The following is a 27,588-nucleotide window of genomic DNA, read 5'->3' on the forward strand; positions in this document are numbered from 1 at the left end:
GCCATACAAGGAAGTATGTTTTTCTTTCTTTAGTTTTTTTTACTGCCTGGAAATAAAAATGTATCAAAACTGCTCTTCAGAAAACCAAAAGGTCATGTGGCTGATGTTTGTGCTTCGTATTTTACAGTCAATAACTGTACAATAAACCACCACCAGTCCGTTTTGATCTACATTTATGATGCTCAATGAAATATATATCATCTCCTTTCAGCTCATTTAGCTGAATAATGTGTACGCTGTTCTTCAGGATATGATCAGAGCGGCTCGCGCTCAGCAGACATTTTTTCACTCTCATTTCTTGTGTTTATACTTGACATAGATTGTTAACACTCGAATCACTTGAACTTTATGGGCACGTGAAATCATGAGTTTGCTTCTAGTACAATCCTCCGTTTTTCCGTTTTCAGAGGGGTAAGTAGAACTTCTCCCAATTTGGGTCAATTTTTTTCTTAAAAAAACAAATGTACTCCCCCCCCCTTTTGTCACAACATCTAAAATAATTAATGGTCACCTTCAGCTTTAATCACGCTCACATTTTTGCAGCGCTCATTTTCCGTTGACCACACCAGTCTCTGTCTGCTGCCACGGATTATCGAATTTGTTGGCGAGACAAACCAGTGTCTCTGAGGCATTTGCAAAGATTTATGCTTCTTCTGGATAAGAAATTACTGACAGTATTATAAATCTGACAAAAAAAGTAGAGATATTGTCCACCAACATTGAATGAACAGTGTCCTGAAACAAACTCCTACCGTGCAGGAATGATAAACTGGTTGGTATGCACATGTGGACTGCATGTATTGATCCACCAGCTGGCCGTCTTTAAGGAACATCATAAATCCCATTCACTTTTTCCACTCATCTTTGTTTTTCAGGACTTCTGTTAAAGTAAAATGCAAATTTTCACTGCACACTGTCAAATTTTACTACATCCCCTTAAAAGTAGGGCAGAATGCAGTAATGATCAGGGCGAACATATGAAATGTTGAAACTGCCTGTTAAAAGTGTTGAATGTGATCCCAACACCTGGTGGTGAGTATCCCGGAGAGGCCATATCTCTCAGAGGGGGGGGTTCCCCAATATCGATTTACAAAGAGTTTTAGACTTTAACAATTTGTCAGGAGCAGAGTTAAAACCCCGGTGTGCAATAAAATGAATAAATCAAACGTGATTCTGCCAAACATCTTACTTTGGTCTCACCGGTCAACGGCAGGTTGTTCTTGAAGCCTGTCGTTTGTCCAAAGGCAACTCTGCAAACCTAAACCGTGCTCCCATGTTATTGTTAGAGACAAGAAAGTTTCTCCTGGTAATCTTTCCGAATCTGTCTGTTAAGTCTTTTTCTAATTATACTGTCATTACTTTAGGATTAACTGTAAAGTGCAAACACGAGGTCTGTAGAGTCTGAGGTGACCTTGAGTTGAACTTGTGGAGACGTAGAAGCTGCCTTGATTCATTTCTTCTTCTGGGGAATCTTTCTTCAAATTGGAAACGCTGTGTTGCCCAGTTTCTGTTTATTTGCCAGTTTGCAGCTTTGCAGGACAGAGACTGGTGTGACCTTTCAAACAGACCTTCCCACCAGAAGTATATGGATGCAGTTTAGAAGCACTGCAGAAGTGCTTCTCATAGTCTCATAAATCCTGCTGAGCAGGCAGCGCTTGGAAGTGCTTCACTTCTCCAGCGCCCTCAGTTGCAGCTGAGGTGTCACTGAGGACAGATCAAACGAATGAAGCTGGACCAGGGTGCTTTCATTCCCGGTGGGACCGGATCCTTTCTAGTGCTAAGTAGGGTGCTTCAGAGCTTGAAGGAAACGGTCAGACCGTCGAAACACGCCAAACCACCTTCTCTGTTTCAGATTTAGCTTCAACCCTGTTCCTCGGGGCATGTTGCTCTGCTCGGACACACCTGGGGCGAATCACTGGACCATTGACAGAGATGGGTAGGCCTTAGCTAGGCCTAAGCTGATGGTGATGGTGGTCGTTTGAGTCAGGAGTGTGTTGGAGCAGAGCAACACTTAAAACAGAACAGCAGGACAGTGGGCCCTGAGGACTAAAGCAATGGAGCACAATTGTGAGCTGATGTGTCAGCCCGCCAACGCAGTAATGGCATGTTGTCACGACAACGGCATGGGCGTAGAAACTCCCGTACTCAGTTCTTGTCTCGGAGGGCTGCTGACCTGTATGTTTCCGATGTTTGCTTCCCTGCTTCAACACTCCTAGTACATATAACTAGGTCATCTCCAGGATTGTGCAGAACTTGATGACAAGCTGCTGCTGATCCATTTACTTGAATCAGGTGTGATGACGCTGTAAAACATAGAAATCATGCTTGGTAGAGGACTGGAATAGGGTCAGCTGCTCTAAAGGATTACAAAGCATCATACTGTGGTTATGACCCGCGCCTGCTTTAGTGTTTTGGACAAATTCAGAAGGACCATTTATATTAGCAGCCAGCGTTATCAGTTCTAAAAGGAAAGGATCAATACTGATGTCTTTCCTCCAAAGCACTGTGTTAACAAACACCTGAATGCTTCAGACAAGCAAACGGTCAGAGCTTTAAAGAGGATTTTAACGATGTGTTTACACCTGCCGATGATCACTCAATCAAGTACATTTGATTAGTAACCTATCGCTGCTACTCGCCCTCTTACATCCTGTGAAAGCGGGAGGGGTGGCGTGACTGTTCACGGACTGATTCTTCATTTTTGGCTTAATTTTTGTTCAATACAAACAAAGACATTAGGACAAGTCTTTGTTGGTATGGGATTTTGGTTACCTCATTAAAAGATCTGATATGGACCAGATCATTTATTTTCATCCACGCGTGTGCGTGTAATGTTTTTTTATTTTTTATTAAGCACACATTGCAGTCCAACTGGCACACTGGTATAACAAATACGTTTTTCAACTGGTGATTGTGAATTAATGAGTTCATAATGAATTTGTTGAAATATGATATTATAAAACAACCAGTAAAACGATCAAAACCCATTTAATTTAAAAAAAATCTTCACTATTGTAAGATTATATTTACGAAAAAAAAAGTTAAGTCATTATGGTGCAACCTTGTGGAATAACAGTTATTACAGTTAATACAAAATCCTTATTTATTTTTTGGAATCATCTGCAGGAAAATTGACAATAGTATGATTTTTCACCCTTTACATAAAATTTGTTTGATGTTTTTAATTTGGTCTTTTGGGGCCCAAGTGCTTCTTTGCCAATTGTTTTTCATATTTACATCGGCTGAAGGAAACTTCAGTAGCCACATTGATTCTGAAAGTGACATTGACGTCGGCATTGACATTGCTGTGCTGCTGGTCCAACATAAGCACATATAACATGAGCACGTACTGTATGTGCAAGGCTGGAGCAACTTCCACGTTGAGTCTTATGTCAAACTAGGATTCGTTGCAGTACCTTGCCTGGCCGCTAGATGCTGCCTCCAAAAGTGAGCCAGTCTTCTTTGACTCCCATTTTAAAATGTCCAACTTTAGAGCAGAAATTAACACATTCACAGCCTGGTTCAGAAAACCGTTTTGGTCACAATTGTTTGATTTCACAGCCATGACAACTCTGGGTGGCATTTTTTTTGTACCATGCTGCGAGAATTTATATAAATCATTATATTTCTATCTTTCTTATGATGAACGAGCGTTATGATACGAGCAAAGCAACCACCTGTTTATATTGACCCAGCGTCCACTAACTGGAATGGTCACGTTTGATTTTGCCGTCAAGTCAACATGTTAAACGTATATCCGACTATAAAGTCTGACAGCAGCTCAGTGGGGTTTGGATGAAGGAGCTGGGAGCTAAGCTAACTTTGATTGACATGCACTGACTTTGTTTCCGTTGGCTTGCTGAGCAACATGGCTGCACCCTGCACGAAGAACAGCAGGCCTCGAAACCGGTCTTCAGGAGCCAATGAGTCACATGACTTCATGTTTTGTCAGTGTTTTATACAGTCTGTGCCTGGAACCCATAGAGTTTGCATTGAAGCACTTGAGATGTAAAAAAAAAAAAAATAATAATACGTGAGTGTTTAGGAGAGACCTTGTATGATTTTGAACCTAGCTGACATCGTCCCAGCAAGGGCAGGACTACTGATGGGACTATAACACACAGATAAACCTATCAAATCATTCAGGACGACTGTAACAGAGCAAATGAATGAATGAATGAATGAATGAATGAATGACTGCTGCTCCCTGTTGTGGTGCGTTGCCTGATTGCTCTTATGGACAAACAGCCTCTGCTGGCATCCATAATGTGTCCTACTTGTAAGAGCTTGAAGTTACTTAAAAATGTTGTAGCTCATGTCTGGTTTTTTAAATATGCAAACGTGCGCTTTTCTTCTTTGTTGTACAGACGGAGATCTGAGACACAACTCTGATGGAGGAGCAGCCAAGATGACACACCTTCATCACTGAACCTCCTTCAGCAGACCCCTTCTCTTCTCTTACGGTCATCATCTTACAGATTGCTTTTGAACTTTTGTTCGACTCCATGTGATCTGTCGCAGCAAATCACTGATTGTCGTCAAAAACAGGTTTGGTTTGGACCGTCTGCTCACACTAAGAGTTCACCATATGAGGGACCTGAGACACTTCTGTTCTGTGAGGGTGGATCTCCATTGTTCTCTGGGCTGCTCTTTTGTCAAACTTAGGTCCAGCACTGTGTTGACAATGAAATAACAGCACTAAAGCACCAGGAGAATATAACTGTTTTAACTCCCTCACCCCCTGTCAATGATGTAACTCGCGGGATACTGATAGCATCTGTTCCGGAGATGGCCGCCGCTTGCCCTCAAGAAAAGCATCGGCCCCTCCTGCAGCTCCAGGAGGTGGACTCCAGTCGAGTGTGCAGTCGCATCCTCTCGCCGGTCCACAGTTGCAACTCCCCTAGTCTGTCCCATGAAACCAGCCAACCCATCTGCATCCCCACCCCGTACACCGACCTCGGCCACGACTTCACTACCATACCTTTCTACAGTCCAGCCATCTTCAGCTATGCCGGTCCCAGCATTTCAGAGGGCCCGTCTGTCCATCAGTCACTAGGCGCCTCCTTATTTTGGCCCAGCCACGGCCACATGGGGCCGTCCATACCCCTGCACCACTCCCAGGCCAGACCCCAGCATGGCCAGCCACCGTGGGACAGCGTCTTGGCAACCTGGTAAATAACACCTGCATCAAGTCAAAATATTACAAAATCATACTATTAATACAATAATAGGCATTATTTAGAATAATCTTGTGAAAGTGGACTATTCATGCGTGTGTCTTGGAGAGAAATAATGACTCAGATTTATCTGTTAGTAAGAGTGTGAGGAGGCGCTCGCAGGAGAATGAGGAGGGCGTGGTGTCATCGGGCGGGAAGGCCGACCTCCATTACTGCGTTGTGTGTCACGACTATGCTTCGGGCTACCACTACGGGGTGTGGTCATGTGAGGGGTGTAAGGCCTTCTTCAAGAGGAGCATCCAAGGTGAGATGGTGCCTCTGAACGCTGTGCAATCATCTTCATGAAGCTCTTCACAGGCTCACCTGTCTGCTCAAATGGTTGTAGATTTACTTTTGAGGAGATTTTAAACAAGCACACAAGATTGTCACTTCACTTCTGCTGTTTCTGCACTCAGGCAGAGACTGAGTGGACTTCTAGTTCACAGCACAGTAAAAGTGTAAAAGGGCTTGAATTCACTCCAGAGGAAGCATTATTGACTCTCCTTTGATTCTTCTTGCAAATGTTCCTACTCTTCCTCCCTTGAAACAGTCTTATTTGTTCCTCCTCATGTGTTTCAGGACACAACGACTACATCTGTCCAGCAACCAATCAGTGCACTATAGACAAGAACCGACGCAAAAGCTGCCAGGCGTGTCGCCTACGTAAATGCTATGAAGTTGGCATGACCAAATGTGGTTAGTGTAACTTTTTCTCTTTGTCCACAAGTCTGGAACAGTTTTTTTCCTGCCCTCAGAAAGTACTAAACTCTACCTGTGGAACATCATGTTACTGTTTAGTTTACTGATATTTTTAGAAAACCAATTGTTTTGGACCAAAAGAAGCAAAGCTGGAAGAAAGATTGCTTAGTTGGAACTGAATAGAGGGAGGAACTCATAAAACAACATCCTTACCCTCCTCACAGAGAAGGAGGATACAGATTTAATACTTCATTGTAAGAATACACTAAATATGATCCTGCGTTTAGCTTAGGAAATGTGGCACATCCACGTCTACTTAATGAGCATACTTTGGACAAGTGACAAGTTGAGATTTTACTAGATTTTGTTAGCATTTTAAAATAAATCTGCTACTTTTACACAATATTCTGCAGTTGCATGTCATTTGGATACGTCATGTCATCTGTGTTCAAATAAATTACACCTGCATGTAAATCAAACTGTCCAGTATAACTTTAACACCAAGATTGTTCCACATCTCTGTTATTGCGTTAGCTCTAAGCTGAACCACTGCTAAGTTATTCTAATAGCAATTAAAACAGAATTTTCTGGAGGGGTTGTTACTCTACTTTTCTCAAACCCCCAAATACCTTAAAGTTGTTCATTTGAATTCCAGCCTAAAGCAGGTTTAAGGTTTAGGTTTTGACTAAAGTCACAACACTGACATGACAGATATACCACTGCGATCTACAAGTGTTATATAGTCAACAGGTTTGACCGCATACTGCTCCTTATCGTTATACTCCCACCTCCGTGCATCACTGTCAGGACTTGTGCAGTCACTGACTATCTTGGATAGGTTCAGAGCGAGCATGCTGAATCTTACCAGACCAAAGTCTCTTATAGTTTGTTTTTTTTTTCCTAAAAGGTAAAAAAAAGCAGGAAAGGAGTTGCGTTTCAGTTTTGGAGCTTTGTGCAAAAACAAAAAGCAAAAAATAGTTTCCTTTGATACCATCTATAGAGGTTGACACAGGCCTGACAGTCATATGTCCATCTGATAATGATCGATGATCTGAGTACTGCTATGTGTTTTTGAAGCAATTTAAACCAAACAAAATATCTTTTTCCTTTTTTAATATTTGTGAATGTCAGTGGTTCGAACCCTAGTTCCTACTGTGTCCACCAAAGTGTCCTTGGGCAAGACACTGAATCCCCCGGTTGCTCCCGGTTGTCAGGCCAGCGCCGTTGTATGGCAGCTCCGCCGACAACCGGTGTGTGTGAATGTGTGCGTGTGTCGATGAATGTCTACAGTGTAAAGCTCTTTGGGGCTGTAGGAGTACAGCTGGAAAGCCACCTTACTGTGGTGGAGGGGTTTGTGTTGCCCGAGTGATCCTACGAGCTATGTTGTCTGGGTCATTACGCCCCTGGCAAACAGGTCCTAAGTGACGGGCCAGACTAAGAGCGGTTTCACAAATCCAATCATGAGGAGGAGGAGACCAAGGCCCGTCACGTCGCCCGGATCGGCGTCACCGGGGCCCCTCCCTGGAGCCAGGCCTGGGTTTGGGGCTCAAAGGCGAGCGCCTGGTGGCCGGGTCTTTGCCCGTGGGACCTGGCCGGGCTCAGCCCGAAATGGCGACGTGGGCCCGCCTTCCCGTAGGCCCACCACCCGCAAGAAGGACCATGAGAGGCCGGTGCCATGTGGGCTGGGTAGCAGTCATGGGGAGGGTGCCTCGACGACCCAATCCCTGGACAAAAACCCTTGCAGTAGGGACATGGAATGTCACCTCGCTGGGGGGGAAGGAGTCGGAGCTTGTGCGTGAGGTTGAGAGGTACCGGCTAGAGATAGTCGGGCTCACCTCCACACATAGCTTGGGCTCTGGAACCCAGCTCCTTGAAAGGGGCTGGACCCTCCACTACTCTGGAGTTGCCCAGGGTGAGAGGCGGCGAGCTGGTGTGGGCTTGTTTATAGCCCCCCAGCTCAGTCCCAATGTGTTGGAGTTTACCCCGGTGAACGAGAGGGTCGCTTCCCTGCGCCTTCGGGTCGGGAAAAGGTCTCTCACTGTTGTTTGTGCCTACGGTCCGAACGGCAGTGGGGAGTACCCGGCCTTCTTGGAGTCCCTGGGAGGAGTACTTGATGGTGCTCCAACTGGGGACTCCATTGTTCTACTGGGGGATTTCAACGCTCACGTGGGCAATGACAGTGATACCTGGAGAGGCGTGATTGGGAGGAACGGCCTCCCCGATCTGAACCTGAGTGGTGATTTGTTGTTGGACTTCTGGTGGTGATTTGGATGCGCTGGTGGAGGAGGAAGTTGGACAGACCGGGCAGACCCAAACGGATTGTGAGGGTCTGTTGTGAACGTCTAGCTGAGCCCTCTGTCAGGGACGTCTTCAACTCTCACCTCCAAGAGAATTTCTCTCAGATCCCGGGGGAGGCGGGGGACATTGAGTCCAAGTGGATCGTGTTCTCTGCCTCCATGGTCGACGCGGCGGCTCAAAGTTGTGGACGCAAGGTCTCCGGTGCCTGTCGTGGCGGCAATTCTAGAACCCGGTGGTGGACACCGGAAGTAAAGGATGCCGTCAGACTGAAGGAGTCCTACCGGGCTATGTTAGTCTGTGAGACTCCTGACGCAGTAGATGGGTACCGGCAGGGCAAGCAAGCCGCGGCTCGGGCAGTCCTGGAGGCAAAAACTTGGGTCTGGGAGGAGTTCTATGAGGCCATGGAAGAAGACTTTCGGTCGGCCTCGAGGAAATTCTGGCGGACCGTTCGGCGCCTCAGAAGGGGGAAGCAGTACTCTGCTGGCACCGTTTACGGTGCAGTGGGGAGCTGTTGACCTCGTTGCTGGGCTGTCCAGTGTCTATATGATCGGAGCAGGAGTCCGGTTCTCATTGCCGGCAGTAGGTCAGACTTGTTCCCGGTGCATGTTGGACTCCGGCAGGGCTGCCCTTTGTCACTGGTCCTGTTTATAATTTTTATGGACAGGATTTCTAGGCCCAGCCAGGTGCCGGAGGGGATCCGGTTTTGGAACCACAGGATTTCATCTCTGCTTTTTGCGGATGATGTTGTCCTGTTGGCTTAATCGGACCGGGACCGTCAGCATGTGCTGGAGTGGTTTGAGGCCGAGTCCAGCGCGGCAGGGATGAGAATCAGCACCTCCAAAACCGAGGCCATGGTTCTCCACCGGGAAAGGGTGGCGTGCCTTCTCCGGGTGGGGGGAGAAGTCCTGCCTCAGGTGGAGGAGTTCAAGTATCTCAGGGTCTTTTTCACGAGTGAGGGAACAATGGAGCGTGAGATTGACAGACGGATCGGTGCAGCGTCCGCAGTTATGCGGTCGATGTACCGGACCGTCGTGGTGAAGAAGGAGCTGAGTCGAAAGGCGAAGCTCTCGATTTACTGGTCAATCTACGCACCTACCCTCACCTATGGTCATGAACTTTGGGTAGTGACCGAAAGAATAAGATCGCGGATACAAGTGGCCGAGATGAGTTTCCTCCACAGGGTGGCTGGACGCTCCCTTAGAGATAGGGTGAGGAGTTCGGTCACCCGGGAGGAGCTCGGAGTCGAGCCGCTGCTCCTCCACATTGAGAGGAGTCAGCTGAGGTGGCTTGGGCATCTGTATCGGATACTCCTGGACGCCTCCCTAGGGAGGTGTTCCAGGCATGTCCCACCGGGAGGAGACCCCGGGGAAGACCCAGGACACGCTGGAGAGACTATGTCTCTCGGCTGGCCTGGGAACGCCTCGGACTCCCCTCGGAAGAGCTGGAGGAAGTGTCTGGGGTGAAGGAAGTCTGGGCATCCCTGCTGAGGCTGCTGCCCCCGCGACCCGGGAACGGATAAGCGGTGGAAAATGGATGGATGGATGGATGTATATAACTGAATATAATTTTGTAGTTATTCATTCATTTTTTTCCCCCAATACTGTGCAATCACTGGCAGGTTATGGTTAGGGGGAGGAGACAAGTTGCATTATTTAATCCATCGTTGCAGGTGGTGTTTTAATTTGCTGCTCAATACACAAAAGTGTAGGATTTCTTTCACCGTCAGGAGATTATCCATGGTGTTCTTTGGTCACAAGACCTATGAGGTGGGACCGAGACTTCCAATCATCTTTTGTCTGTGAGAACCAACAAAAATCTAGTCTATATGGGCATTATCAGGTGCATCTAGTCATGGCTTAAAACACAAGTGGATCTCTGACTTTAATATGGTACAATAAAATTTAAAGATGGAAAAATTCAGAACCTATTCATTAGTTAACAGGGATATTTATTTATTTATTTGGTGAAAGGAAGGCACATGCATATGTACATGCAGTTTTTTTTGCAGGGCATAATGTAACATGTTCAGTCAGTTTCGTCAGAAGTTACAGACTCACTTTTATTTAAATGATAGCTTATGTTTCAGCAATTGCAGGTACACTCTCTTTATTGCAGTGAGTTTGTACTTTTGTTTCATCAGATCCTTCATGAAGGGACATTTTCCACTTGTTAATTCACATCTGGCTTTAAAATGTGGTGAGTCCTTGTAATTGGATCCCGGCTATGCCTTATAACACATTCTGCTGCGCAAGAGACAGGATATCACCTGATGTTTCTAGAGAATCAGAATCACATCCAGTGCCCTAAACTTTATCATTCTTTAGACATTACTGCTCTTAAATCAAATTCCATCTGTATCGATAATCTGCTACTATTCTTCGCATTTAAAAAAAATCTTGACTCTGCAGACCTAAACAACTACAGGTCTGTCTCCAAAAGGCCAGTTAATGACATCAACCCTATGTGAGTTTCTGTCAATGAATGATTTCTTATCAAACAGTCAGTCTGGCTTCATAAAAGGGCAGAGTTCATCTACTACAGTCTTAAAAGTAATAAATGATTTCACCGAATCCTCAGATGGCAAGCAATGCTCTGTAGACTTTTTTTTTTATTGATCAAAGGCTTTTGGAGCGTGTGATACTAAGGCTTATTAGCATATTGTATTATATGGACTCTTTATTTACTGATGTACCAAGCTGAAAATCATTTTTCAGGCAGATCTCAGTGCGTACAGGTAGAAAGTTATACTATTATTCAGGGCTCCAGACTAACTTTTTCCACTTACTGAAAATTTTAGGAGCACCAGCACAAAATTTAGGAGCATCTATATCGACACAACATATTCATAATTTTGTCTATATTATCTGCATTACTGATAATTTAGCAATAAACACAGAGAATTTACAGTAATAGCACTTTACTGCTTTTTCATTGCATCAGCAATAACACCAATGAACTGCGCACATGCTGTGTCGTTGCAGTAAGTGGGATTTATTTGAACAAATTTGAAAAAAAAATCTGTTCTGTTTTTCTGAATTAACGAGATAATTATCTCAGAATTCCGAGAAAGTTTTAATGAAAAAAAAAATCTGCTCTGTTTTTTTGAATTGACCAGATACCGCACAACAAGCAAGAAGCTGTCATTCACTTGAGAGCTCGATTTCGATTTAATCCAGTTTTATTTTGCTTTTGGTTTGAAAAATTGGGAGATACTCTTGTCTTTAAGTTATATAGATGGTATTGTTATTAGTTTGTCGACTTTGCGCACGCACCTCAGGACTTTGCGGTTGTTCAGATGGAAAGCGATTTTTTTTTTATTTGTTATTGTTACAGTTTTTTTTTTTTTACGGTTACAGCAGGTAGCAAAAAGTAGCTGGTGTTAAAGTTTATTTTTTATTTTCGTTAACAATTAATTTGGCATGTTCACGGTAAACCTGGATCTCCGGGGAGGGCTAACGATGGATGAATGGATTGAAGAGTGCCTGTCTCTGGAAAAAAAGACGACATGCGGAGCTACATCTGGAGAGATGGGACTACTTTTTTCCACAGTGGGGCTATTTTTACTGGATAATATGTATTTCTGATTAATTAAACACCACATAAAATAGATTGTGTATTCCTCTTTCATATTTACATTATTGGTAACCGTTTTATAAAAGCCATACATCACTTCGCGTCGGGCCGGAGACGGCGCTCAGCTGTGTGATTGTATACCACGGCCGGTCGTGATCTATTGCTTAAATATTAATATTTAATTTATATTATATATATTAAACTCTCCCACTCTGTTAAAAACGTAATGTGTTTATCTTCATATTTTCGTTTGGCCGTGCATTTTTCCCTGCCATTTTGAGAGTGCACCACAAACGCAAAATTCAGCACGAGCGCGTGCCCGTATAGTTCAACGGGTTGAGCAGGCGACTCTTGTAAACCTTCCCCTGTACAGCGACGCGGGTTGGATTCCAGTCGTGGTATATTTGGCCCCCCCTTCCTACGTGTTTGTCTTTCACTGCAGCTATCAAATAAAGTCGCAAGAGCCGCCTGACAACAGGCAAAGAGCCGCATGCGGCTCGCGAGCCGCGGGTTGGACACCTCGGCTCTAGTTCGTTTCATAGCGTCACTTTATGGGCAAACCACACAGCCCTTTCTACTCTACACCGACTCCTGAATCCTGTAATCCCTAATCTGGCGCACAGTTCACACGTACTAAAAATGTTGCGTGTTGCCATGGTTACTACCCCCCCCCCCCCCCCAACCCCACCCCCCGCCTCGCAGGGCGCATCCAGACACACATGACAGGCACATACACACACACAGACACTTGCTTCCGCTCCTCCACAAAATTATGAAAAAAAAGAAAGAAAATGGGGGAGAGGGGTGGATTTGTAAGTCGCGCTGGTGCTCCTACTTAAAAAACTATGTTGCACGGCCTCCGGAAAAGGTCGCAAAATGCGACCAATTGGTCGCATTCTGGAGCCCTGAATTTATCCAAAGGGTGTTCCTCAGGGAACAGTCGTGGGACTTTGCTATTTATCTTATAATGTATATCAACGATTTTAAGCATAATGTATGAAGTTCTGCTTTGTGTCCACACTTAAACAGGCTCCCTGTTAATACAATCCAGTGTACTTTGTGACTTAAATGTTTTCTGATTGCAGACAGTAGAGAACTTGTGATGTTCTCAAATGCAAAACTGAATTAATCTTTCACTTATCAATACTATTCAGGAAAATTAGACCAAGTCATTACCCCAGTACTCATTCTTTGCTGTTCTCTTGAAATCACATCAACCAGTATGGATGTTGAATCCGGACAGTACCATGAACTCTGGCAAACATGAATGGCCCCTGTCAATCATTCTGGTTCAGACATTTATCAATGACCGCCACCATGGAGTTTAGGTGGTAGTTTGTCTGTTTGCTGGATTACTCTAAAGGTTTTGGATGGAGTTGCTTGAACATTCAAGACACAAGACAAAAACAAGCAACAGGCATGTGCAAACAACCGTTCCCTGCTTTCTTTTTGTCAGGTATTCGCAAAGAGCGTGGGAACTACAGGAGCACGCCGGCGAGGCGAGTGACCCGTCTGTCCTCCCAGGGCCGAATAAGCGGGCCAAAGGTACTGACTGGGCCGGTGCAGAGTTCATTAAATGAGCTCCACCCACCTACGCTGACCCCGGAGCAGCTGATTGAGAGGATCATGGAGGCGGAGCCACCTGAGATCTACCTCATGAAGGACGTGAAGGAGGCGCCGACGGAGGCAAACGTGATGATGTCACTCACCAGTCTGGCTGACAAGGAGCTGGTTCACATGATCAGCTGGGCCAAGAAAATTCCTGGTGGGTGTGTGCATAGAATAAAATAAATAAGTAACTTAAGAGAGAGTTTTAACATTGAAAGTTCTAAAAATGCCCTCGTTCTTTAATCATTTTCCACATGAGTAAGCAAGTTTTTGATATCATCTGCTGAGAATTGCATGATAAATCTATTTTAATACGCATGAAATAACAACCAAGAGCATGTGAAGAAGGGTTATTTTTGCCTGTTTTTCAGACTTTAAAGACATATAACCCACTAAATCTTTTATAAACAGAACAGGTGAAATAGCTGACAAAGTAACATGGCTTTGGAAACACTACTGCACGATTTAGTGGCTGTCAAACGGTGAACTTTCAGCTTCAGTCCCACTGATGGGTAGAGACTTAAACATAGAGGGAGGAAAGGAGATTTTCACATTCAGGCTGTGTGCTTCTTTGGTTTCCTCTATAGCAGATTTCTTCAGTTTTAAGCTTTTTACAGAGATGCTTTGCAGCATGGTCACTGCTTTTCATTTTTTGGCCTGATGTCACTTGCTTTATGAGATCAAAAGACCACATTTTATGATCAGCATGCATTTGTGATCTGAGCATGAAAACCTCAGTTTGCAGCTTTTACTGTAACATGATTTCAAGATACATTTCAGAGTGCCAGAATGCTCCGTGTTTCTTCCTTCTGAGCATGGTGGTTCATCACTGAGTTAATGACTTTATCTTGGCCGAACTCGGTTATTGTCCTTGTTTTATTTAGCGTGCGAGTCTCAGGCCATTTAAAACCAAGTAACACTGTAGCGGTTGAAATCTGTTCACGAGCCGTGGCATAGCAGCGATTGTGTGGCTCTCTGGTGAAAGTTCAGGACAAGTGGCCTGCAGTCATTTCTGCTGCCAGCTTTTAATGTTATTACGCTCTTTCTCTGCTTCACATTGTGTGTTTTTGTAGCTATTGCTGCTGTTTATCTTCAAATACGTATAATTCAGTGTTAATCACTGAAGGGAGATTATATATTTAAAAGAGGACGAAAAACTTGTCGAGCCAGCCAGGAGTCGAACCTAGAATCTTCTGATCCGTAGTCAGACGCGTTATCCATTGCGCCACTGGCCCTGTGCCACCAGCCTGGGGATATCTGTGCTTTATGCAGTGTGATTGCTCTATGCAGTGTGATTGTGTGCACTCCACAGGGTTTGTGGAGCTCAGTCTGCTGGACCAGGTGCACCTGCTGGAGTGCTGCTGGCTGGAGGTGTTGATGATGGGGCTCATGTGGAGGTCCGTGGAACATCCAGGGAAACTCATCTTCTCCCCTGACCTCAGCCTCAACAGGTATTGCTACCATTTGTCTTGCCCGATTGAAGGCTTATACTTAGGAAGAATTTCACAAGGATTTATCTTCATTACCATTCTTTTTTGAGTTTAATTGTCATTTAATTTGTTTCCAAAAACTGGATGAAGTTCTCTTACCAAACGCTATGGGTGGGGGTTTATTTTTCTCCCCTGTGTGGACAATTTAAACTATATATTTGTTTAAGAGCGTTCACCTAGGCCGTATTTTGTTATTTGATGGGACATGAACATGTTATAGTAAAATGTCTTTCCAACTCCAAATCCTACTGGGTAAAATTCCAAAGTTGGATATCATGAATTAGTGCACATGTTTGTTTTTTCTCTGCGGCAGGGAGGAGGGGAGTTGTGTCCAGGGCTTCGTGGAGATCTTTGACATGCTGATAGCTGCCACGTCCAGAGTGAGAGAACTCAAGCTGCAGAGGGAGGAATATGTCTGCCTCAAGGCCATGATCCTCCTTAACTCCAGTGAGTGAGCATGTTTGTGTGGGTGGACGTACTCTGGTGAGGTCCTCTCTGTGTGAGATGTAGTGTATAGGTGAGATGAAAGAAAAGACAGCAGAGTGTTTTTATTTGCTTCTATTAATCCGTCTTCGGCAGATACAGTCCCGTTTTTATTAACGCTTCTGCCATGGAAGAATTCACACGGATTTCCCCCATTTTGATGAATCTGGGAGTTATCATAAATTAGTTTAAAGGGGACCTATTATGAAAAAGAGGTTTTTTTCTTGCTTTAACGTATATAAAGTGGTCTCCCCTCAGCCTGCCAACTCAGAGAAGGAGGAAAGCAGCCACATTCTGCAGTGTCTGTACAGCCGCCCGGATGAGCCGTCCAGTGTGATGTGGATCTACGAGCCGTTCAGATTCTGTGCATTTTCGTTACGTAACCAAAATGCAAACCACGCCCACAACTATAAAACCGTGTAACTGCATGTGAGCGTCCGACTATCGTAGCACTGCGTGACATCGGACGCTCTCTGTCCATCTCCCTCCAGCAGCTGCCACTTTATTGAGGTTTTTGTAGTGAAATGAGGAGGAATCGGAGAGATAACTTCTCATTTCAACTAACTGGATCAGCTGTTCCTCATCCATGACCGTTTCCTACAGCGCTTTCAACCGGCTTTCAACGCGAGCAGCAGGAAGAAAATATCGCATCGCATGCAGTTGTATCGTGTATCGCGTCATTCAGGCAGCCGATCAGCACAGAGCCTCATTATCATAGCCCCGCCCACTCAGAATCCTGCATAGATAATGAGGTTAGAGAATGGGAAGATAAAGATAAGGTTTAGAGGCTGAATTTCTAATTTATTTAGCAAAAACAATCCAAAGCTTGTTTTTAAGACATTCAAGGCCTGTTTAAAATAGGAATTAGATGCCACAATAGGTCCCCTTTAAGTAAACGTGGGCCCATCCAAAATGTAATGGTAGAAAGACAAGTTGTGTGATTTGCAAAGCACCAAGTATCCATTGGTCTTAACAGCACGCACAACCTGGTGTCGGCCATATAAAATATGGTAATTTTGAATATGAAGAAGCATGTAAGTTAAAAACAGACGGGGATCTAGAAAAGACCTGAGGAACACCACAACTCACCTGAGCTTTTAAGGAGGTAAAGTTTGAACTGAGCTCAGTGATGTAGGAGGATGTTTTGATTGACATCATCAAAGGAGGACTCGTATAAGACACTGTTCACTAAATCCAGAGTGAAGTCTGCTGAAATTGTGCATGTGTCAAAATTGACATATAAACCCACATTTCTGATGGATTATGCCTGGATTTGCTAACTGATATTTTTCACTGAATTTACCAACTTAGTTGACTATTGTCACATATTTTAATAGCATCTATTATGTAAAAACTGTGAACCGATGTGTAAGTGACTAACAATTTAAGATCCCACACAACCTGGTCATGTTGTTTGGGGATTTCTGAATCTGAAAAGTTTTTTATCGAGTTTGTTTTTCTTTGATACAGTAATCAAAGATCTTTTTCTTTTAGTGTTAAGAATATATCCATTCATAATGCTCAAGCCGCAGCAGCTTTGATCTTAAAAATTAGTTTAAAAAAAAGCTATTTCCACTTGCACAGCTGCAACACATAAATCTTGAACAAAGTTTTTAGGCTTTCCCTAAAGGTTCTGTTCACACTTGTGATTTGGTAACAGTTGATTTTTTGCAGCCAGATAGGGCCGACACTCATCTTTTAGTCCAACTTTTGATCAAACTCTTGCACAAACAGTTACATTGTGACATAGTGAGATTGACTTCAGCCGCAGTAGTGCATGACAAACTCCTCCACCAGCTGCACAGCGCTGTGACCCCTGCACACAGATCAGCCTTTGTGTTCTTTGCTTACATATACCGTCATTTGTTTGCGTTACCAGACATGTGCCTGAGCTCCTCTGAGGGCAGTGAAGAGCTGCAGAGCCGCTCCAAGCTGCTGCGTCTCCTGGACGCTGTGACGGATGCTCTGGTGTGGGCCATCGCCAAAACCGGCCTCACCTTCCGCCAGCAGTACAACCGCCTCGCCCACCTGCTCATGCTGCTCTCACATATCCGCCACGTCAGGTACCTGCTCACATTTTTAAGGGCCAGTCCCAATACACGCCCTACCCCTACTTTTCAGCACTACCCCTAAATTTTACGCGTTCCCGTGAGGGTAGTGGTGTCCCAATTCCTCTTTGCATGTACAGTAGGGGTAGTGGGCATAATGAGGGCTAGTGTGTATCAATCTAGCCCTTCAGAGCGAGGGATTTCAGATGCTGACTTCACGACCGAGGGCCTGAGAAAATTTCCCAGAATGCTTTACGTCATCATTTGCAGACTGAATCAAACAAAAAAACATGGCAGACATTTCTTATTTTTTAATGAATAAAACCAATATTTTGAGTTAGTTTTTTACATTTCTAGCGAGAAATATATATTTTACTTTCATAATATTCACTCAGTGAATGTACATAATCACTCGTTTGCGCGAAATCTTTTCAGATCTCGCCAGAATAAAGGCTGATTTATGGTTCCGCGTTACACCAACGCAGAGCCTACGGCGTAGGTTACGCGGCGACGCGCACCGTACAGTGCGCGTCGCCGCGTAACCTACACCGTAGGCTCTGCGTCGATTTAACGCGGAACCATAAATCAGCTCCCGAGCCGGAGGCTCTTCTCATATCCGAAAACATCAGAGCAAATTTCTTACCAGGCGTTATTTGGATAAACTGAGCCCAGGTTGGGGATCTTAACGGTTACTTTTGTGCCTGAAAAAATGTGAAAACTTAATGAAGTGGCATATTAACAGCGCTACAGCAGAAATTAAAACCGCTTTTAGCTCTCGGCTTCCTGATATGGTGTGACGTATGTGCGAACGTAACTACGCAGTCGCTTACGTACCCGAACGTAAACCACGCAGTTACGTAGCAAGTGGTGTCCCAATCCATTACAAGAGCCCTACCGCTTGTGGCTTAATTATTAGGGCTAGTGGTAGAAAAGTAGAGTGAACATTGGGATTGGCCCTAAATCTCTTATTTCTTTTTTCTAATTCTGAGGACTTGAAAAGAATGTGCTACTTTTTTTACCTCCATGTTCAGTAACAAAGGCATGGACCACCTGCACTGCATGAAGATGAAGAACATGGTGCCTTTGTACGACCTGCTGCTGGAGATGCTGGACTCCCACATCATGCACAGCTCGCGGCTGCCCCGCCGGGCCTCTCAACAGGAGTCCAGGGAGGAGACGGACGCGTCTGCTCAGCCGCACAGCTCCAGCAGCGGCCCCTCAAACACGTGGACTCCCAGCAGCGCCGGAGGTGAAGCCCAGAATCCAGATTAGAAATTCAGATGAAATGACTCACTGCTTTGCACAAGAGGAGTTTGCAGGATGGATGAGGTGCTTTCAGGAACAACCTGTGAAGACTGAGAGCTGCATTCTCTGATTACATTACTGTTGAGTCTTAATCGCAGTGAGCACTATTTCTGATAAGTTCTCAGAATCTTCAGTTATAGCTGTCAAGGAGAAATCAAACTTGCAGGATTTGAAGCCACCACATAGTCAAAACTAGAGTAGAACGGAAACATGGCCGACTTATGAAACTAACAATTTGACCAGCAGCACCTGTACTTGCTTTAATTTTATGTACATGTTAAACTGTACTTTCAGCCTTAAATTAAGGCCAGAGTGTGTGGCGTTGTTTTTTACGCTGACTCGTGCTGCTTACGAATCAGCTACCACACAGTCTTGTTCCCTTTGGGGAGTTGACCTTGAATTTCTACTGTGAGTCTGTCTCTCTTACTGTGGATCTGAGGAGTCCACATTTCAAAAATGGTTTCAGAAGTTTTTCCATCATGATTAGTCAAGACAACCCTTTTTTCTGAGGTCCCTGTTCCGCAGAAATTGTTCAAATTTTAAGTGCAGCTTCAAGGTTATAGTCCCCATCGATGTAGGCAGCATTTACGCTGCAGCTATTATGGATTGATTGCCTATCAGGTTATCTGATTTTATCTCATTTATTTTCTCTTATGATGTTTTAAAAGTGAGCTTGCACGGTAGATGGACTTCCGACCCAGAAAAAGCGAAGTGGACAAGCAACCAGGCTATTTCCAGAAGCATTCCTGGAGGTCAGAAAAAGATTAGCCATGTTTTAAAATGGAGAAGAACTGACAGAGTCGGTCTGTGTTGACGACATGAGTCACTGTTGCAATTGAAACAAAACACAGGTCTCATTAAAGAGGGAAAATATCATTGAAGACAGACGCAGATGCACATTTCTGATTCATATCAGATTTATTTCCACTTATGAATGAGGCCTGAAACCAATGACCATGCGTGAAGCCGTGCACATTTTTACTGCATGTTTATCTGGTCAAATCTGATCTATGCCACATGGGGGGAAAAAAAACAAACATCTGGATTGGCTCACTTGAACCGTGTAGGGTAAATGTGACCTTAATAATAATAATAATAATGGCTTGTTTTTATATAGCGCCCTTCAAGGCACCCAGAGCGCTTTACAGAGACCATTATTCATTCATACACATTCTCACCGGTGGTGGTAGCTACGTTTGTAGCCACAGCTGCCCTGCAGACTGACGTAATGTAGCAAGAACTAGTTTTTTTTTGTTTTTTTTAATGAATAAATGTCTATATATGCATTAAAATGATATTTACAAGCATTTTAGTTTTAAAGTTTTGTAGAAGCATTTTTTTTAAATGAATTTAACAGTAAATATGGAGCCATGCAGGAGCTTGGATGCACAAGCGATAGATAATGTAAATATAGATACACATGACAAAACAGTCTTACAATCATGAACCTGATGGATAATAGAAACCGGGACGAGGGTGAGGAGGAATATCGACCTTATTTCAGAAAGAGAGAAGTCAACTTGTGCAGAAGAGTCAGAGTTAGATGTGCTGGAGAGCTGCAGATATTAGCCACTGGTTGATGACATCGTGCAATACAAAGTATACTTGTTGTATACAGTTTAATTATGATATAAGGTAGAGTAAGAAAAGTAAACATTTTAATCTGCTACCCGAGTATTAAACCGATGCAAAATGGAGCCTAATGCTAAAGTATCATCTGCTATCGCTGCACCAGGTCAGGGCGGGTGCAGACAGGGTTCCCACTCGTTCCTGGTGCATCATTTGCTTTAAAAATGGCACACGTGGTGCATTTCCACTGGATTAGAGCAACACTGCTGAAGAATTGATGTTTTTAGCAGCTCCAGTGTGGTTCAGCAATGTCATGAATACAAGTCACCAATGAAGCCCCACTAACAGTCAAGACTAGATGTGGATGTTTGTCAGCTGCATCACAGTGTAATCAGATTACAGAGTACCAAAGAGGAAACATTTTTACTTACAACACCAACGGCTGGTGCAGCTTACAGTGCAGCAACGTAGTTATTTGTGTCGTATCTCTACAAATAAACTTATCTTCTGAAGTTTTTTTTAACCATGCTGTGGTGAAAGTACACAAAGCATTGCACACAACTCAAAGTAGCATACTCAAACAGCAGAAAGGGAACAGAAATCATGCAAGTACAAGTACCAAGACACCTCAATAGTCAACTAAACAGCTAGTCGTCTGACTTCACTTGACAAAACCGCCTGCCACAAAGTGAACCTGGTCAAATCCGACACAGATCCACAAAAACACTACACTTTGGTTTTCCAGAGAAGTCTAACAATCAAGTAAAGGGGTGAAGATGAACTCGGTCAGTTCTGTTGGCAGCTGAAAACGAGAACCCACAGCCACAAAACACGCGTCACGCCAGATATTGGTGATAGGACATTACTCACTAGTCGATGTTCGGCATCAGCCTTGTTTTGCAGCTTTTAACAACGTCCAGCCTCTCAGTCTGGTCCTCCTTGTTTTCTTTTAGTACTTTTGCCATGATAAACATACTGAGACCAGTCATTTGAAGGGGATGAGGGGAGGTTATTACACTATTATGATTGATGTAATTACAAATTACCAAAAGCATAAGAGGATATTTCTAAGAATCTTCTTACCACATTTCAAATCAATAACGTGCAGCATCTCTCCCTGAAGTGTTTTGTTTTGTGTTTTGCTCTGAAATCCAGGGCATCTGTGGACTACTGCACACTTTGCAAAATGAAGCAGAAATGAGGATAATCCATATATCTAAAATTGTCAGTAAAGCTAAGATGAACTATAGTTTAAAGTGAGAAAATGTCGTCAGCATTGCAGTTTTATCTTCACTGGTTTTATATCAGACCGCTGCTGTGCATGTAAATACATGAAGTTGCGCTTACAAGCCGTAAAAAAGCACTGAGGTTTTAATATGTTTGATCTGTGGGTGAGGAGAACTTCACTGATGTGAACTTGGAGATGGAACAAACCTTTTGTTTGGGACATCATTTCTGGATAGCTGGATTTTTATATTTGTCAAAAAGGATCTAAGTGACCCAAGCAAAGTCTAGATACGGAGCTGTGTCCTGCCATGAAACAGATTAGAGGTAGCATTTCTAGCGTGGGATAAACAGATATATCAGCTTTCAACACCCTCAAGTTATTCACACTTACTTTATTGCTGTTGTATCTTTGTTGAAAATGAAACAAATGCTGAAAACCGATACTCTGGAAGTAGATGTTTGTTTTGAAACTCTGAGCCGTTGTTGCACTACAGCAGACCCCCGCCCGACCACCGAGGGGCGCTTTGCTTCACCTGTTCACGCCCGCTCTTAAATAGCAGCAACGACAATCAGTCTCTCGATATTTGACGTCTGTTCACGGTCCTGGACTCGTGCGTGCCTTGCACCTTTCGCTCTCATCACTCGTTTTAACTTTACTGTCACTGTGTAGAAAAGAATGTCATTTCTGGTAAAACTTTCAAGAATAAATGTTCAAACCTGTAAGGTGACTGTTTTTCTGTCAGCTATTAAATGTTTCTGCCTCTTCGTTTGGTTAATGTCTCATTGTGTTTAAATGTGCTTTCCTCCCTCCAAATAATAGAGCAGTGAATCATGGTTCAGAAATGTCATCTTCGTGCATTCAGCCCCAACGCGCGTCAACAGTTAAATGAGGAACAGATCTTCCCTTTTTTAATAATCGTTCATAATATTTATTTATAATCATTGAATAAAAAGTATTTTCTCCATTCAAAACATTTTATTTAATTTTTTCGGGGGGGGGTCAGAAAAATTTATATTTATTTTATTATTGTTTCAAAGTCTTGTTCATTCATTTTGGTCTACTATGGGAACTCGCAAAAAGAAACCTTTGGAAAGTCTTTTCCCTCTCCCGTTATACTGACATCTGCACATTGAACGTGAGTTTTGGTTCAAAAGCAGCTTATTAACTTTGTCAACTTGATTTTGTGTGTTCAGATTTGGAGTTTTGTGTCTGTACAGTTGTAGCTTGTTTGAACTGCGATTATGTGTATTCAAGAGAAACTTCACAAAACAGAACAAAAAAAGACTCGGACCTTGATTTACTTAGATAAAATCACAAGCATAAATCCAGTTTTTATGTTATAAATAAGCATTAAATTAATCCAATCTGTACATAAACATCCTACAGCTTCATCAATACACCACAGCGTGGAAACGTCTGCTCACAACCTACTTACATCAACAAGAGCGTTATTATACAAGTGTTTTCTTTTTTCTGTTTAATTTTCATAGAATACATTCAACCTAACTAAAAAGGTTAAAAAGCATTACTCACAATGAAATGTTCATAAAACAACACATGTGAAGGACGCAGAGCTCCGTGTCTGGGAGTTGAAACCAAGCACAACAGTACAAGTTCATACGCTGGATTGGGATGTTTCGACCCGACTGTCCTCGTTTGAAGACGTACGCCTCCAGCTGTGATTTCCATTGACCATATTGAACCTTTCCTGCGTCTCTCGTCCTGCAGCTGGAACGCTGATGCCTCGCCGGGCCGCCGAGTTCAGAGCTGGGCTCAGATTTATGACACAGTCTTACAGTAAATTTTGATCACAGGCGTGCAAACCTTGGAACCTCCGACTATCCCCCGATGTGTCATCGACGTACAAATGTAAGCGCACATAAGTTGGCAGTGTTTCCACAGGCAGCTTGACTGAGCATTGGCACGCCTCCTGGAGAGTCAACAATGACTTACTCAGCATTAAGTCTTAAAAAGTCTTAAAGCATACAAATGAGAAAACATGAATAAATAGTTATTCAGTAAATCTTTAGTTGACACAGAGATCATCTCATCTCTAATCTAATACCACTTTGGACCACCTGAAAGTCTTTTTCCAGGTAGTGTTTTCCAAGTGTGTCATGATAAGGGCGTAATGGTCGAGGGGGAACAGTTATTCCTGCTTGCATTTCGTAGGTGGAAACTGCGACGGCCTCAAAAGTGGATTAAACGGATGATTTTAGGTCTGACTATAAATCAAGGAGGCATTGAGGTCCTTTCAGCTACAATGACTGATTTATGGGATAATAGAGCATTTAGTACTGAAACAATTCTTGTTTGTTTATGAAGGAAAAGGTGGCACATTATTAGCGAGTGTCTCAGGTGGGTGGGGGACCGTTGGTGTAGTGCAACATGGGATAGAAGGAGCGGGCGAAGTTGTTGGTGACGGCGCAGCCGGGTCCGCTCTCTGAGAGGGGGATGAGACAGGGGAGGAGCAGGAGGAACAGCAGCAGGAACTGGAGCGGGAAGGCAGCGCGGAGAACCCGCTGGAAGAAGGATCGGGGTGGCGACGACTCCCTCCTCTCTCTGCGGGAAATACAGCCATCAGGTTAAACGTTAAACGCAAACTCAACTGATCCGCAAATTCATTATTCTTCAATTCTAAAATAATCACATTTTTTGACATTTGAGTGCAATTCCTAACAGCACAATTCATGTATAAAGCTAAGAACAACTTATTACCATCTCACTTACAGGAAATGTTTTATGACAGAGAGGGGAGGTATAATTTAAGGAGTACTCTAAATTTTAGGACTTTCAGAACATGAACAGCAATGAAAAGATTTTCTATATCAGTCAGTGGAGTTAAACTATGGAACAGAATGGATTCAGAATTAAAACAATGTCCAAACATTAACCAGTTTAAAAACACATAATAAAACATGATTTTCACGAGGTACAAAGAGGAAGGGGTTTAGCGGCCTTTAGGGGCCTGATATAAACACTATTGGGTGAATTTGTTTATATTTATGTACAGAAATGGGCAGCTAATTATATATATATATATATATATATATATATATATATATATATATATATATATATATATATATATATATATATATATATATATATATATATATATATATATGTATGTATGTATGTATGTATGTATGTATGTATGTATGTATGTATGTATGTATGTATGTATGTATGTATGTATGTATGTATGTATGTATGTATGTATGTATGTATGTTATATATGTATGTATGTATATATATATATGTGTGTTAATACGTGTGTAAGTAGATATATATAAATATAGAGCAGATGGAGTTAATATAGATAGTATGGTGTAAATAAGTATATTTATATAAATATTTATATGGGCATGTGTGTACAAATATATAGAAATACTCAACTATGTGTATGTATGTATACAGTAGGTAAGTGTGTGAGTACAGTGTGTGATTATAAATATAGTATAGTTAGTTATTATAAATACATGTGATGATTAGTGAATGGGGGTAGGATTAAATAAGTTTACACTTCTTCCTACTCCTTTTTGCACATGTAAATTAAGATATCAAGTGTTAAAGTATGAAATTCTTTTTATTTTGGTTTGTTTGCTTTGTTTTCTTATCTTCTCTTTAATTGTTGTCTTTTACATGTACAAGATAAATCGAATCAAACACACGCAGTTGTAAAACCACTCGCATTAAAGGGAAAATCATTGATCCTTCCTCAATACCTCTGAGCAGCGGATCCTGTCTTTGAATGAGCAGCTTTCTGAGACGCCTCTGCTGAGTCACTTTGGACAGCTGGTGCAGACTCACAATCCTAGATCAAAGAGGAAGAAAGATAAGATTTTCCAACTTTCAGATCTGAAATGAATCAAGTTTATTATCTCAGGACAGTTCTTGAATTTGAATGTGAGGTGGTTGATTTTTACCAGACGCTGTTGCAGGGTGCCGACATCCTGCTCCACGTCCCTCAGCAGCAGTTTCAGCTTGCTGCCCGTGACGTGGAGCTTCTCCCGAGCCTCTCCGCTCTCCTCCGCCTCGTCCTCCGGCTGCAGCTGGGACCACAGGGCCTGCAGGGAGGCCTGCTGGGCCCGCCTGCCCCGGAGCTCCTCCCGCAGATCCTGTAGAGTTACAAACGCCACACGGTCGGAACACTGTCCCGTCTTTGATCCTGACCCGTCAGCAGACTGAGGGCCAGTCCCAATCCCCCCCTACCCCTACTTTTCAGCACTACCCCTAAATTTTAAAGTCCTGTGAGGGTAGTGGTGTCCCAATTCCTCTTTGCATCTAGGGCTAGTGGGCAAAACGAGGGCTAGTGTGTATGAATCTAGCCCTTCAGAGCTAGGGATTTCAGATGCTGACTTCACGACCGAGGGCTAGAGAAAATTTCCCAGAATGCTTTACGTCATCATTTGCAGACTGAATCAAACAAAAAAACATGGCAGACATTTCTTATTTTTTAGTGAATAAAATCAATATTTTGAGTTAGTTTCTGCATAAAAATGCGTTTTGATTACATTTCTAGCAAGAAATATATATTTTACTTTCATAATATTCACTCAGTGAATGTACATAATCACTCGCTTGCTCGTTGTTGCGAAGTCTTTTCAGATCTCGCCAGAATAAAGGCTGATTTATGGTTCCGCGTCGATTTAACGCAGAACCATAAATCAGCTCCCGAGCCGGCGGCTCTTCTCATCCCGAAAACATCGGAGCAAATTTCTTAACAGCCGTTATTTGGATAAAGTGAGCCCAGGTTGGGGATCTCAACAGTTACTTCTGCGCCTGAAAAAATATTAAAACTTAATAAAGTGGCATATTAACAGCGCTACAGCGGAAATTAAAACAGCTTTTAGCTCTGATTTAGCTTCCTGATCTGGTGTGACGTATGTGCAAACGTAACTACGCAGTCGCTTACGTACCCGAACGTGACCACGCAGTGACGTAGCAAGTGGTGTCCCAATCCCTAGGGAACATTACAAGGGCCCTACCGCTTGTGGCTTCATTTTTAGGGTGAAGTGGTAGTGGGTGAGGGCTAGTGGTAGTGAGTAGGGGGTGTATTGGGATTGGCCCTGAGTCTGTGCTTACAGTCAGCGTGTTGTAGTGCTGTCGCAGGGCCCTGACGCTGGCGTCTCGGTGGTGGATGTCCACGGCGAAGCGTCTGCTCTCTGCATGAGCCAGCCACAGCAGCAGGGAGTGGAGGGTTTCATGAAACTCCTGCATGGAAAAGGTTACACCTGTTACTGGGAGGATTCAAACGTGCACCTTTAAAAACATCGTCTCCAAAGAAATACGTTTGGATACTGGATTTATGCTCAACAGTCTGATAATAGCCCGATTCAAAGATTACACTGAAGAACAAATGAGGCCACATTTAAAGTAAAAATGTTGATACAAATATGAGTATTACTTGCATTATTTGAAGTTAAGGTTATACTTGTAAAGAGTTTAGTTTCTTTAAAATGCCCTGTTGGAGTTTTAGAGATAAAGTATTTGATGAATATTTGAAGATAACATAAACATAACAGTGAGATTAAGAAGTACTTTTAAAACAACTGCAACGACATGCAATGACACAGACTACGTTTACATGCAGTCAAAATTCGGGTTATTGCTAATATTCCGGTTACTGAAACATTCGGAATATTCCGTTTACATGCGTGAGCAAACAGGGTTATCCCTGTATACATGGTAATAAATCATTTGGGATATCTGGACCAAACCAGCAATGCTTTATTAATACACTTCCCATAGCTTGTCAGTAAATGTATCTTTCTTCTTTTTTTTTTTGCTCTCAACCCCCCCAAATGTTGAATATCTGTAGATAATTGATTGTTTTGTTTCATATGCCTTTTATTGTATACCCTACAGAATTTTGTTTAATAAAGTTTGAAAAAAAGAAGAAAAGAAAGGGGAAAAAAAAAGAAAAAAAAAGAAAACAGCGACGCATGGAGAACGTGATGACGCAATTCCCGTCATTTCCACTTCTTTTTCCTGTATCCAAATTCTACGGAGCCCCTCTGGAGACATTTGGAAAAAAAATAAAATAATGCGTGGCCACGCATTATTTT

At 43.1% G+C, this 27,588-nt stretch overlaps 2 protein-coding genes and 1 non-coding gene across 3 annotated transcripts in view; 1 reads left to right on the forward strand and 2 right to left on the reverse strand.

Moving 5' to 3' along the window:
• Positions 1-22,239, forward strand: part of esr2a (estrogen receptor 2a) — a 34,311-nt gene extending 12,072 nt beyond the window's left edge. Inside the window, exons 2-9 of the mRNA XM_061707308.1 lie at positions 4,368-5,171; positions 5,315-5,481; positions 5,796-5,912; positions 13,243-13,551; positions 14,707-14,845; positions 15,198-15,331; positions 17,247-17,430; positions 18,447-22,239. Coding sequence (XP_061563292.1) covers positions 4,789-5,171; positions 5,315-5,481; positions 5,796-5,912; positions 13,243-13,551; positions 14,707-14,845; positions 15,198-15,331; positions 17,247-17,430; positions 18,447-18,687 — 1,674 coding nt within the window. The 5' untranslated portion in view covers positions 4,368-4,788 and the 3' untranslated portion in view covers positions 18,688-22,239. The remainder of the gene's footprint in view (positions 1-4,367; positions 5,172-5,314; positions 5,482-5,795; positions 5,913-13,242; positions 13,552-14,706; positions 14,846-15,197; positions 15,332-17,246; positions 17,431-18,446) is intronic.
• Positions 14,557-14,629, reverse strand: trnar-acg (transfer RNA arginine (anticodon ACG)). Its single transcript has one exon. It is a non-coding gene; the product is annotated as a tRNA-Arg (tRNA).
• Positions 22,240-22,797: 558 nt separating the features above from the next.
• LOC133418557 (nesprin-2) overlaps positions 22,798-27,588 on the reverse strand; it is a 112,933-nt gene continuing 108,142 nt past the window's right edge. The window contains exons 108-111 of the mRNA XM_061707307.1: positions 26,606-26,734; positions 25,447-25,638; positions 25,246-25,334; positions 22,798-24,079 (exon numbers count right to left, since the gene is read on the reverse strand). Of these exons, the coding sequence (XP_061563291.1) occupies positions 23,872-24,079; positions 25,246-25,334; positions 25,447-25,638; positions 26,606-26,734 (618 nt within the window). The 3' untranslated portion in view covers positions 22,798-23,871. The remainder of the gene's footprint in view (positions 24,080-25,245; positions 25,335-25,446; positions 25,639-26,605; positions 26,735-27,588) is intronic.

Source organism: Cololabis saira, chromosome 18 (genome assembly GCF_033807715.1).
Source record: "Cololabis saira isolate AMF1-May2022 chromosome 18, fColSai1.1, whole genome shotgun sequence".
Classification (NCBI taxonomy): Eukaryota; Metazoa; Chordata; class Actinopteri; order Beloniformes; family Belonidae; genus Cololabis; species Cololabis saira.